The sequence below is a fragment of the Salarias fasciatus genome, chromosome 1, assembly GCF_902148845.1.
Source record: "Salarias fasciatus chromosome 1, fSalaFa1.1, whole genome shotgun sequence".
Classification (NCBI taxonomy): Eukaryota; Metazoa; Chordata; class Actinopteri; order Blenniiformes; family Blenniidae; genus Salarias; species Salarias fasciatus.
This window is the reverse complement of record NC_043745.1, coordinates 35353761-35366820: the sequence shown is the minus strand read 5'-3', so window position 1 is coordinate 35366820 and position 13060 is coordinate 35353761. Positions and strand designations below refer to the sequence as shown.

The 13060-nt window shown below is 41.3% G+C and overlaps 1 protein-coding gene across 2 annotated transcripts in view; it reads left to right on the top strand.

The window, feature by feature from the left end:
* Positions 1-13060, top strand: part of mapk8ip1b (mitogen-activated protein kinase 8 interacting protein 1b) — a 58124-nt gene that overhangs the window by 9371 nt on the left and 35693 nt on the right. For both annotated transcript variants that reach the window (XM_030088748.1, XM_030088757.1), the window contains exon 2: positions 8633-8744. In XM_030088748.1, coding sequence (XP_029944608.1) covers positions 8633-8744 — 112 coding nt within the window. The remainder of the gene's footprint in view (positions 1-8632; positions 8745-13060) is intronic.

The window sequence follows — 13060 nt, the reverse complement described above, 5'->3', positions numbered from 1 at the left end:
GACGCAGGCCAGGGAGACACACACATGACAGTGGGCGGCCGTGTCACCTCCCACTGTCAGAATGAGACCGCAGTTTATCCCAAATCCGTCCTGATGCGAAGTTCAACATCACCCCTGCAGAGATAAACTGTGAATCGCTGGAGGTTTCTGACGGGACATTTGTGAAGGTGGCCAAGGGATGAAGAAATAGCAATCAGAATCACTGACTGTCAATATTCAGAAGGCTCAGACCCTCAGACCCTCTCCTGTTATTGCACCGTACATAAATGTACAAGTCGTTTGCTGGTAGACGTCATTCGTCCATGATCACGTTCACTTCTTTACAAGATGATGAAGAAAAAGGCCGAACAGAGTCTCAAAATATCGTGTTCACTCAAACCAGTGTGGACACGCTGAACTTATGGCCTCTGACATGTTGTTGAGACGATTTAATATTTTATGATGTGTTTGACAGCCGGCTTGGATTCCCTGGAGCTGTTCTGCTTTCTGTTTCAGAGACCTACTTTTAGGTTTCCTCTGGAGAAAAACTTCAGATTTGAATCACATTGCTCACTTTGGATGTAAAGATTTCCCACAACTCCAAAATTATGTGATAATGCACTGTTTGATGCAGATTAGGTTATGGTTGTGACATAAAATGCATAAAAAGATGGATGAAACTCATAATTCCCCATGCATTCTTCAATCAGTAAATCATCCCTCTTTATCCTGACCACAACTGAGCGGTTGGCTGGCATTTATATGAGCCAGAACTGGTAAAAAGGGACATTTATGCCACATTCGGTGTAACTCATCAACTTAAAGTGTATGTCTTTGGATTAAAGGAATAAGCTGATAAACCTTATGAAAACTGAAACATGCACATGGGTCAGGAACCCTCTGATGGCAATCCTAAATCCTAATCAGGACCCTTTCTCTACAGAAAAACACAGAATGTGTTTTTGTAAACAATATGATAGACATGTGCTATGTCATTATTTTCCCACATCTGTATAACACATAGAAACATACACCTTGTGCTAAAAATCTGTGTTCACAACAGAGACATGTGCATGAATCAAATTATCTTCAGACGTACAGATGGATTGCAGCATGTACCAAGATTACTTATAAAAGTTTTGCCAAAACAGAAAAAAACATATTAAACATAATGGATCCCTGGGTTTTACAGTAACCAAACCATTTGATATAGTTTTGAGGTGGCAGTGGTTCTCACCCCACCCCAGGCGGACTGTGGGTTGATCATGAAAACAGGCCCTTATATTTGGAATTTGCTTGGTCTCCCTTTGCATGTGTGGGTTTTCTCTGCATTCTGTCCCTCCATGCTTCAATCAAAAGATATTTTTGTTAAAATATTTGGTTATTCTTATACGTCTTTTATGCATAAATAATGCATGGCTGTGGGTCTGTTTGTGTTAGCACTGGTATTGATTAGTTCACCGTCCAAGGTTTACTGTGCTTTACGCTCAGAATCAGCTGGGATTGGCTCAGCTCTCTAACAGCCTCAGTTAGAACAAGCAGGTATAAAAGATGAATCAGTGTTTCTTGTCTCTAAACTCTTTGAACTACTGCTGAGACCCTTTACACTTTGTTGAAGAAAAATCCATTCAGTTTTGCAAATATAACTTCTGTTTGAGCTTCACAATATATTGCACATTATTATCACAATATCAGCATGCACAATATGCATGTCGTGAAAGGGTTTCTGAACTGCAATCAATATTTTAATGCAACTGTTGATGTTATTTGCATGGCAAGTTATTTGGCCAATCAAATGGAACCCAACTGGCTGAGATGCCTGGCTAATGGGTGTGTGTGAGTGTTTGAGATCAGAGTATGTGGACAAAAACAACAGTCCAAAGACTATAACATCATCTGCATAAGTGTTGATGCAGAGAGTGCCGCTGTCGATATGTAAGTCTCCGTTAAATACCTTGTGAATTGGGAAACTCTTCACGTATTATCTATATCACACATCTTTAAACCACACCATGTTGTTCCTGTCTTCAGCGAATCATCGCTGGATGAAGAGAGTAATGTGACTACTGAGGTGTGTCTCTGGTATTCAGGCTGCTGTGAGGTGACGGCGATGTTGTTGCCGACGTCGACCTGTTGTCACTCCATCCCGGCTCGACTCGCCGCTTCTCGTTTTCAGTGGTGATGACACAGTGGATGTGTGTCAGGGATCCCTGACCCGAGCAGCGCAGCCAGTCTGCAGAGTCAGCCTGCATCGATCACCGAGGACCTTGTTGTGTGTGCAGGACGGCGATACACTCCCAGGAGGGAGCCGCCACAATAATGTCAGTGTTTGTTGTAGGATACATGAAATTTGATAAAGATTATTGATGTTGGGTGTTTTGAAGCGTTTTAAGAGATTTGATGTTTATCCAAAAAAAGCAACAACAAAAAATGCAACAAGATTAGTGTTAAATACAGACACACACGCACGTGCATACATGCATAAACATGTTAAAAAGTCAGCCAGTAAATGAATGCTAAATATACTATGAGATGTAGCATTTACTTGCCTTAACTATCTCTCCAATGATACAAATATATGTAAATACATACTTGAAGCAGAGCTGGGAGATGTGAAATAAAGCTGTTAAATCTCAGTAGTATAACAGTACTAATATGATGCACAATATGAGTTCATATTGCTCACAGTTCTCTTTGACATTTGAATTTGATCACTTTGTGTGAGGAAATAAAGTATATTGTATTTGAACCCTGGTTGGATGAACTATAGAACACAAGTTTAAAAGAAAAGGTTTTATTCATTAGTAATTCCAAGCTCACTCAGATTTCACAAAACACTTAATAAATATTGAAACTGAAGTATTGACACTTTAATATATTCTTGGTTTTACTTCCTGACTACATCTTTAGTTTTAAAGCTGGAGCCTTCGTTCTGTATTTATGAAGCATATATGTTGTTATAGCCTATTTCTATTGTAAATTGTATATAATGTATTGTTTAATTCAGTTAGATGCTATCAGCAACAGCTTTCCTTCTCTCTCTCTTTCTTTGTGGCTCTTCACAGACGTTTCTCACTCTACATCTGTTCAGTGATAACTTCTTCACTGTTTGATGTGAACGAGCTGCACGCAGTTGGTCCTCGGCGCCGCTCTGTGATGTCCGAGCCTTGATGTGCGACAGCGTCATTTGTTCTGAATCGTACACTCGGCTGGTTTCCTTCTTAGCCGCAGCTCACTGCGGTGGCGGGGTCACGGTGTCCCGTCCGGGCGGTTTATCTCCCGGCACCTCATTTTACCCTCCCTCCATCCTCTCACTGTCCGCTGCCTTCACGTGCGCTGTATTCAGGCTTTAATCTACAGTAATGACTCCTCTCACCTCTTTATTTACTACCCTGTAAGCTCTTGTCCTCTTCTTGTCCTTCTGAAGTCACACTTTGGAAAACCGGCTAATCAGGCCTGAACACACAGCGCTTGTTTTTTTATGGTTACGGTTTTTTCCTTTATTTTCTTTTGCTCTACTCTCGTAAAGGTCAGGTCCATAAATGTGTCATGATCCATCCGTCTTCTCCACATCGTCATCCAACTAAGGACTGAGGGAGGTTAGAGCTGACTTTAGGTGAAGGCAGGATGCACCACGGACATATTATCAGTTCAAAGTGCAAACAGGGAGAAAGATACACACACAGACACTCACATTCACACCCAGGAGTAATTTAGGATCAGTTTATACCCTCTTACTGCCCTGCAGCTATAAACCAATTAATAACGTATCTCAAAACATGCTATTAACATTTATTAATTGCACAGTATCAGCCAGGAATAGATATAAAAATTGAAGCAGGTGGTGGTAATTTCTTTATGCACTTTGTGTGTTGGATCAACTTTTTGCTTTCCACTTCTGCCAAGTGGCCACAAGAAAAGGAATATTTCATTCTATCCATTAATTAAGCTTTTTTTTCCCCCAATTGAATTTTCAGATCGTGAAAGGAAAGAAACATAAATTGCACAGTGTAGTTTTTACCCTTATGCATTTGCACATGTAGCAACAGCAGCAAATTTGAGTTATCCAGCCTTGCCTACTGAACAACATGAGCTGATGAAGCAATTTGGATAAAAAAGGAAATATCTTAGACACATGAACAAATCCACTTGACCTGACTTTCAGTTTGCCTTTAGGAACTTGTGGTTAAAATATATCAATTTCTTGCTAAATTTAAATGACAACGCACATTGCATTTTAAAAAAGGTACAAGATTTGAGAAAGAATAAATATGCATGATATGTTTAAAATTAAATGTTTAGATATTTAAATGTAATAAAAAATAAAAATGTTTGAAACAAAAGACTGTTTAATTAGAGATAACTGTGCTTTTTTTTTTCTTTTTTTCACTATCCAAACACAGAAGTGGCCCTCCAATTATTTGACAGTGTCTCCCAACTCAGTGTGAGTTTAAGGCTCCGTTTACATTAGCCTGACCAGCCAGGTCCCTTCTACATCTGTCACATGCTGCTTGGATGTCGAAGAGACTGGACCCGGAGCATTAGCCAATAATCTACCGTCCTGTAAGGCGTCCTGTAATGCGTCACACTGAACAGACGGAACTCCCCAGTTTATAACATTCAACATGGCGGACTACGGCGATCGAGATTTTGCGTCTACCCTTTCTGCAGTTTTGAACAATTTAAGTTTAATTAAGTTAATTTAGTTTAAATCCCCAAATGCTGCGTGCAGCGCCGCGCCGCGTGAGTACAGCGCCTCTCATTTGTTGACATACCCGGGTCCGTCGCATGTTATTGCACGTCACGCACGGAGGCTCGCATTGGCCCCTGCTCAGCCAATGAGCTGCCTTCATACACAAATAAAAAAATTGTGAGAAACTGAGAATAGGCGCTGTGACCTCAGACCAAACCGCATCTTTGTAGAGTACTGGAGAAGCATGTTTTGGTCATGGCTGGTCAGGCTACGTTTACATGACGTTTCAAGTGAAAACGCATTGTCTGCATTTCAGAAAAGTTTCACATTTACACAGCAACATTTTCAAAGCAATGACTGTTTACATGAAAATATCGTAAATGGCCACAAGTTGGTGCTGTTAGTTGTTTTTGTAATGAAAGCATAGACACACAAAGAGAACAATACACTGTAAGCATTAACAGTGGCAAGTACATGGTGTAGCCAAGGGCTGGAAGGGTCCGGTTCGGGGACCACAGGATTTCATCTCTGCTTTTTGTAGATGATGTTGTCCTGTTGTCTTCATGGAGCCTGGACCTGCAGCATGCACTGGGGTGGTTCGCAGCTGAGTGTGAAGCGATGGGGATGAGGATCACCACCTCCAAATCTGAGGCCATGGTCCTCAACCAGAAGAAGGTGGTCTGCCCTCTCCAGGGGTCGGTGGAGAGACTCTGGCCCACGTGGAGGAGTTCAAGTATCTGAGGGTTTTGCTGATGAGTTTTGGTCAGGTGACCACAGTGAAAACAGGTGACTCTCATCCAAGAAGTTACCAAGTCAAAGTAGAATATGACATGGGAGTCATCATGACACTCTGAAGGCTGCTGTCCGACCGCTTTTGAAAACTTCCACCTTGGGAGCAGTTTTCAAAAAGTTGTTTTCAGTGGCTCTGAGTGCCGTTGTTATTTATACAGACGTTCAAATGCATGGAAAGGCTGGTTTTTCCACCTGAAAGCGTTGCTTAAAATCATTGATTTCACCCCTTCATCGAGTTTTTTGAAACTATTTAAAAGAATTAAAGATTTTTGATTAACTACGGTAAGTCTTAGTGACTCAAAGACTCAACTTTAGAAAAATTCAGCAATAGCTGTGGATTCCTTTTTTCTATTAGTGTCAGAAAACAATTCCTTCTCCAGAGTCTCTGTAGGTATAAATTTCATTTACAGCAGATAAGCTCTGCTGTTTAAAGGCACAACAGTTTCTCTTTACCAAAGTCCTTCGTGTGCAGTTCGACAAACAGAAGTTCAGCTGGTGCTTCAAGCCGTTTGGCATTTAACTCTGGTGGTCGAACAAGATGAGCAGGAGACTTTTTTTTTTTTTTTGCTCATTTTCTGTCTTCAGTATGAAATGTTTGTGTGCTGATGGAGATATAATATTGCGTATTCTATGTATCTAACGTGGAATCTGTTCAAAGTTACTACTGTGTCAAATAACTGTCAAGTGAGTCATGTGGGACAAAGATTCATGAATAAAATAAGTATTACAAGCTCTAATTCATCAGAATAAAGCTGATTTGGCAGTCTGAGTTGCACAATATGTCAAATTAATTATGGTGATGCCAGCATGCCTATTTTACATATGATTAAAGACTGACTGAACTAGAATCAACTATGTTCTATTGCGCTGTGCAAATGACAAATTTTATGTATGAAAGAAAATGGTGAGTAATGACCTTTAATTTGTTCTGAGAAATCTCTTCCTTTGTTGTTTACTTTTCTTCCTCTGTGGTTTTCCGTCTTTCAGCTCGTTCCTGTCGTGTCCTTCTGGACCTTATTACCGAGGTGAACAGATGCTTTTCGACCTCCCTTTGCAGAAGGAGACGGGTCCGGTGTGGGTGTTTGATAGAAATGGCAGTGGCGTTGTGCAGTGGCGGGGGCGCAGGGGGGCCTCAGCTCTCCGGGTTAAGCAGGTTTCTTTGACAGCTGGCTCCTGTGTGATCGCTGTCATCTCCTAATAACATTTTCCTGCTCAGACTCTGTCTGCTGTGCCCACGAGACTGCAGCACCAAGAGATAACAGGCGGACATGATTGCAGATGGGCAAAGTGAAGCATTGTTTACTGGACGTTAATTGAATCCTGCCACAGACAGCAGGACACCACGTTTCCCAGCCTCACTCTGGACTGATGTCCAGGCTTTCTTTGGAGAGAGAACAGCCTTATGTTCTTTATCGGGATGGACAGAGGGGCAGACACGGGGGTCTGGAATCTCTTTGGGATCAAGTGAGATTTGAGGATTTGTCAGCTCTGAGATTGACTAAATTAAAGTTGCATCTTTGAGATTTAACCATAATTCCAGAATTTACAGCAGGCCTGTTGATTAGCTCTTTTGACCTGCACAATATATAGCAAATTTCTCAACAATTTCGAGTTCAGGTGTTGAAGTGACTAAAAGAAATGATTTTAGATTTTTGAATAAGATTTATAACATGCATTTAGTTTCTTAACATTAGAAATTGATTATATATGGACTGAATATGCACAATGTCAAATCCATTGTATAATAATGTGAATAAAAACAATGCACATACATGACTGAACTGCAAGAAATTATGTTTTCACCCACTGTGAATTTGAGCTCTGCAAATTAAACATGTAGGAATTTTAGATGTAGAAGAAAAATCTAGAGAAATTCCAATGAATTCTCAAAGAAATGCCAAGAATTTAAGCAATAATTGTGGTCTGGAAGTCAGCAGCTTAAAAATATGGGAAAAAAAATAAGAAAACAGCTGATTTCAGGAAAACCTCGTCACAGCTGGTCTAAAGTTTAGCTCAGAGAAACAGCTCTGGTTTTTGGAAGAATGAATCTTAGGACATTAAAATACTCCACTTAAGGTTTCTGTTTATAGCACATGATGCTGTTCTCGCAGTACTTGATTACTGCAAATTGCAGGTTAACTCCTGAACTCCTCCAGCTGCTTGGTGTTTGTCCACGATCGTTTAGCTTCACTGTAATGTTTTGACAAATCAGATACCAGAAAGGCTCCGGGGGGAAAGACGGATTACATTCTCTTCACATTATCTCGTTCTTCTTCTGCCCTCAGTGTGCAGAAGTGCTGCTTGAAGCGAATGTAGCCGGAGGGTTGACACATTTTCTCAGGAGCTTGCGATTCCTCACTGCTGTGTGCTTGTCTCAGTTACAGGAGAAGGACACTTCCTCGATTATCCGATGATAAATCCAAAGCTTTTCCCTCACAAACGCTCATTTTCAAGCTCCACTTCCGTCTAAGCATTTTCATATGTTGGCATTAGAAGGAATGCATTCTAATTTAAAGGGTTTGTTCAGTCTGCTCTGAACTCTGCTATGAAACAGGAAGCTCATAAACTGATCAACCATCTGCGACTGAGTTTTTTTTTCCTTTTTCCTTCCTCACAGCTCTGATTCAGTATCTGTGTGTGTGTGTGTGTCTGTGTGTGTCTGTGTATGTGTGTGTCCATGCTGTGAATGCTTCACCAGCAGCCCGTCACTGAGAGAGGGTTGCGTGTGTCCTGCTTATGATCAGTACTATCGATATGAAGTTGAATCTGTCTTTTCTTAGAGATACAGAACAGGCCAATACAAACTACGAAGCTGAAGAGTTATCCACTAGAGAGGAGCTGATAAGTGCTGAACTACATACTGTGTTGAACGTAAATCAACTCCAGACTACAGTTGGCTTTCAGTGTTTGAGTAACGGTTTGTGAAAATAACAGGAATTCACTTCAAGTTTCAGTCCCTATCTCGTCTTTTAAAGTCTAACAAAGGTACTGACCATTAACTTCTTCTGTGAGCCATTTTCATGTTTTATGTTCAGACTCATTGAATAGGAGAATAATTAGGTCGGCGAGTCGCTGTGGATTAGAGCTGAAGGATTAACAACAGTATTTCCTTCTTTTTCCTCCCTATCTCTCCCCTCTTCCCTCAACCGGACCTCGTCTTTCAAACAGGCTGACCCACGACATCAGCCTGGACGAGTTTGAAGATGACGACCTGTCGGAGATCACGGAGATCACAGACGAGTGCGGGATGAGCCTCAACTGCAACGGCCCCGATATAAAGGTAACGGAGAGGAAGGCGTGCTTTCAGTTCGATTTGACTGGTGACGTGTGAGATGCAGTCAGTCAGCATGCACGCAACATGAAGCTAAACTCACATGTATTCAGAGCTTCCAGCAGATGACAGCTGCTGTATTTTATTGATGCAGATGGATTTTAATACACACAGTATGATTGTTTGGGGGGCAGTGTTGAAAATACATGACTCCTATTCCAAATTGTGACTGTTGTCTGAGCGTTTTCCCATTTAAATGGTAAATGGATTTCACTTATATACCACTTTTCTACTGCCTCAGTGGTCCCCAAAGCACTTCATCCTGTGTTCAGTTTTCCTTTTTACTTGAGTATATTTAATTCTAGTTCTTCTTGAACAAGAAGGCACAGATATGCAATGTTGTTTGCATGTGTTGGACCACCGGAAGATTAGCGATAGCATTTGCTGCGGCTAACGGGGATTCTGTTAAACCGAACTTATCACTTTCACCATTGGAGATGGCTCAGTCCATCCTTTGGGAGCAGTTTGCTCAAGGACATCGGGAGATGGGAACTCGAACCTGCATCCATCGCATTGAAAGTCAACCACTAGACCACCGGAGCCACAGCCACCTGTTAATTAGACTTGATGACATTACTGCAATAGAGATTTGTAGATTCAGGCTCATGCTAATGCTACAGTCGGGCATCTTTCATGCTGCTGTCAGAGGACTAAGTTACTTCTCTGTCAAAGATGCATTCCTTCTTCAGTAAACAGGAGTTTAGTGAAATCGTAACGGCAAAGGCCCCGTTTGCAAAACATTTTCTAGTGAAAACTCAAAACGTTCGTTTTCCCTGTACACAACGCCGGCGCTTGAGGCCACTGAAAGCTCACCTTTCTGATGGACAATGTCAACAATATCATCTCGGGTCATTTTATCATTAACGGTCTCTCATAACAGTAATCCAACTTTGTCGTCTGGCCATACGAATGTCCGTGTACTCGTCAATGCTAATGTTGATAGCGGATTGTTCTCTGTGTCGTTTCTAAAACAATCAGCGCTCACTAGTGGCCCTGCAGTGAAACTGCGTTGTTTATCAATATGCTGCTGAGTAAACGCAAAACTTTTCTGTCACAAAAACGTAAAAAAGATGGGTTTTTCCTGGTCACACTGGGAGATTTTTTTTTAAAGTCATACTGCATTTTTACAACTATTGGTTACAGTTGATCTGATTTATTGAAAATGATTAGCTTAACTATCTCAGAGGCCCACCACAATATAATGCAAGCATATGTTTAAGAAACAAAGACAATTCTTCAGATATACTGTAAAATAATTTTTAGTGTCTCTGCTCTTCGGCGGTCCTCTTCGGGATGCTGAGCTCGTCTCCGGCTGTCGTCTCTGTTTGGTCCTGAACAGCTGCTGCTTTCAGCTTCCTCCCAGCTCAGGAACGAGGCCAGAGGCAGAGAGGCGGACAGACGTTCAATAATAACCTTAAGTCTGATGTCATATGATTCCCCCAGATTAACTGGAGATTTTCACTCTTTATTGTAATCATGCAGGAGTCTCACTTTTCGCTGTATCTGGACTCTTTGAAGCCATCGGCTCGACTGTTTCTCTCTGGTTTTCTCTGCATGGAAATTATCTGGTCATTATTAAAACTGGAGCGAGTGTGACGGGAGGAAGAGGGAGAGGTAGAGTAATACTGAGGGAGGAAAAAGGCGGAGGTAAATTTATTATTCTGTCAGATCTCCCGTGCTTTTTTTCTTTTTTTCCTCAGTGAAAACCATCATCACCTCCTCTTCCTCGTCTCCTATTCAGCTCAGCCGTAACCTTGGCAACAGCAGGGTTGAGGGCTTTTTCTCACTGACATTTAAGGAACAGATGAGATGTTGTTTTTTTCTTCATTTTGGAAAGATGGAGTGACTCCGATCTGATGTTTCTACTGAGGTTGTGTTTTATCGGGAGATTACAACTCACAATATTTATTTATTTATTTTTTTAATAAATACCAAGCCAGTTCACTTTTTCTCCTTCTTCTTTCTTGGCTTCGTATCCAGGGAGCTAATTATAGCTCGGATCGCTGAATGTGTTCACTCTGTGATGTGTGTGTGTGTGTGCGCGCGCGTGAGCGTACGTGTGTGTGTGTGAATGCTGATGACTCATAGCCTTGCAGGGGCTTCACAGAAATCCAGAAATCCTCCTTGACTGTCAAACACAAGACAGGTTTGACAAAAACAACAACAACAAACCTCACGTGTCACTGAGTGTTACTGTTCTCACAAGACGATGCGAACTGCCTGGAAGCTGTTTGTTATTCAGCTGTAGGATCGTTTAGAGGGAAGAAGCAGCTTCCGCCGGGTCGTCTAAATAAAGCCTCATGTCAGTGATCTTGTAAGTATTGGTTAGTGGTGTCTTTGTCTTCTCTGGAGCTTCTGATAAGTTGCCTGCAAATTAACTGTTACTTAAACTGCACTGTAGTTCTTTTCAGAAAAGTTTCGATGTCTGTTTAGGCGGCAACATTTTGAAGACGGTGTCCGTTTTCACGAACATGGCAGAAATCATAAAAATGTTTTTTGTTGCTCAGCAAACTTCAGTCTTTCAAACTTCTGCAGTTACCTGTATGATGCCTTTTATTTAGTCAAAGACTATGAAAAGAATACATTTGGAGTTGAAAACGTATAAAATATTTTTTTCTGAAACAAGAAACAATTTTCACATTAGAAAAAAAGGAACCACTGACTAATCGATTCCTGACCCGAAAAAAAACAAAAACAAAAAAAAAGGTTCTATCATTCATTCATATTCATTCTAACCTTTGCTGCAGAGTCTGGATGATGAGGTGGAAAGAAAATATTCATGTTTTGAAGCCAGATCGGAGAGACAGCTGCTTTTCTTTCATCCCCTGTATCATCCCTTTCTTCACCTTCATTGTTTTTCTCATTATTTTCCCTTTAACCTCTCTGCTTTCGCCTGCTTTTACAAGTCCCATGTTGGCTCAGAGAAGAAAATATTGAGATAAACTGCTAAAAGCAGATTCCATAATGAGGAATGAGAAGTGTTTGCTTCACAGCAATTCAAGGCAGACGAACAGCAGATGGACGAGCTTGGAGTAAAAGTCCAATATCTCCAAAAAATTACATCACAGAGATTTTTTATCCCTTTTTCCTATTTATACTCATAAAACATCCACTAAGTGCTGCTCGCAGCTGCACACCCACTCAGCTGCTGCTTTGTGATGCTTTAAGATTATAGTCTCAGCTCTTTTCAACCTGCGTGAAGAAAGAGGGAGGCAGGAAGAAAGCAGACACGACATCCAGCAGGTTTTTTTTTGTGCAGCTAAAGACGAGTTCATGTGGAGTCATCAAGTGGATGCAAGGGCAGCGGAAAATGGATTAATGAAAATTACACTTCCGAGCATTTTAACTGAATTTCCCTGCAAACAGAGCCTCTCTCATATATGGAAGAATCACAATCAGCTGATTGAGACAAAATATCACCATTTTCATCATGAATACTCTTCAACATGACAAAGAAACTTTAAAGTTCAAATGTAAAGCTTTTTTTTTTTCACTATTATACCGACTTGGCCCACCCAAGTGTCCCCGCAACTGAGATTTATTTGACAACAAAAACTACATCCCAGTGAGAATAATCTAGAGGCTTTTATACGTTTTCAGAGCAAAGTGCAGATTTTCTGTCAGATTATTTGTTTTATGAAGAAACATAAATGAGGCTCAGATGTGGATCATTCTCTCCTCTCTCCTGTCGTTTTTTTTTCACTGAGGCCGCCGCCCTCGGGGACCAGACTCATCTTGATGTGTGCAGAGTTTGATGGGAGGCCGGTCTGTTTAAAAATGCAGGAGGAGGCGGTGCAGCTGCCGAGCGTTTAGGAGGAAGGCCGCCGTGGATGGGTGTATGTACACAGTGGCGTCCTCGTCATTATCCCACCCGAGTGTCGGGATCAATCTCGTCTCATCAATAAATGAGTCGACGCATCGACAAACCGTCACACACTCACCGGAGCAGAGTCGTGTGCCTCTGCAGGGGAAGTGTGTGAACAGGTGTGTGTAGCTCAGAGGGAGGGGTCAGGGTGTGTCCAGGCTGGTCAAGGACATTAAACCTCGCTGGAGGTCAGACTGAAGTCCAGTCATATTTTCTTGTGGCTCTAAAAGCGTTTGGAAGCTTTAGTTGTTGGGCTGATTGCAGCAGAAAGTCATTTTCACTGTCATTTTTCAAAAATTGCATATATTCTTTATTTTATGGAATTTATAGATTTTTTTTAATGGGTTTTACAGGTTTAACTGTTTATAGTGTGTTTATATCGTATGTCTGTGTTGAATTA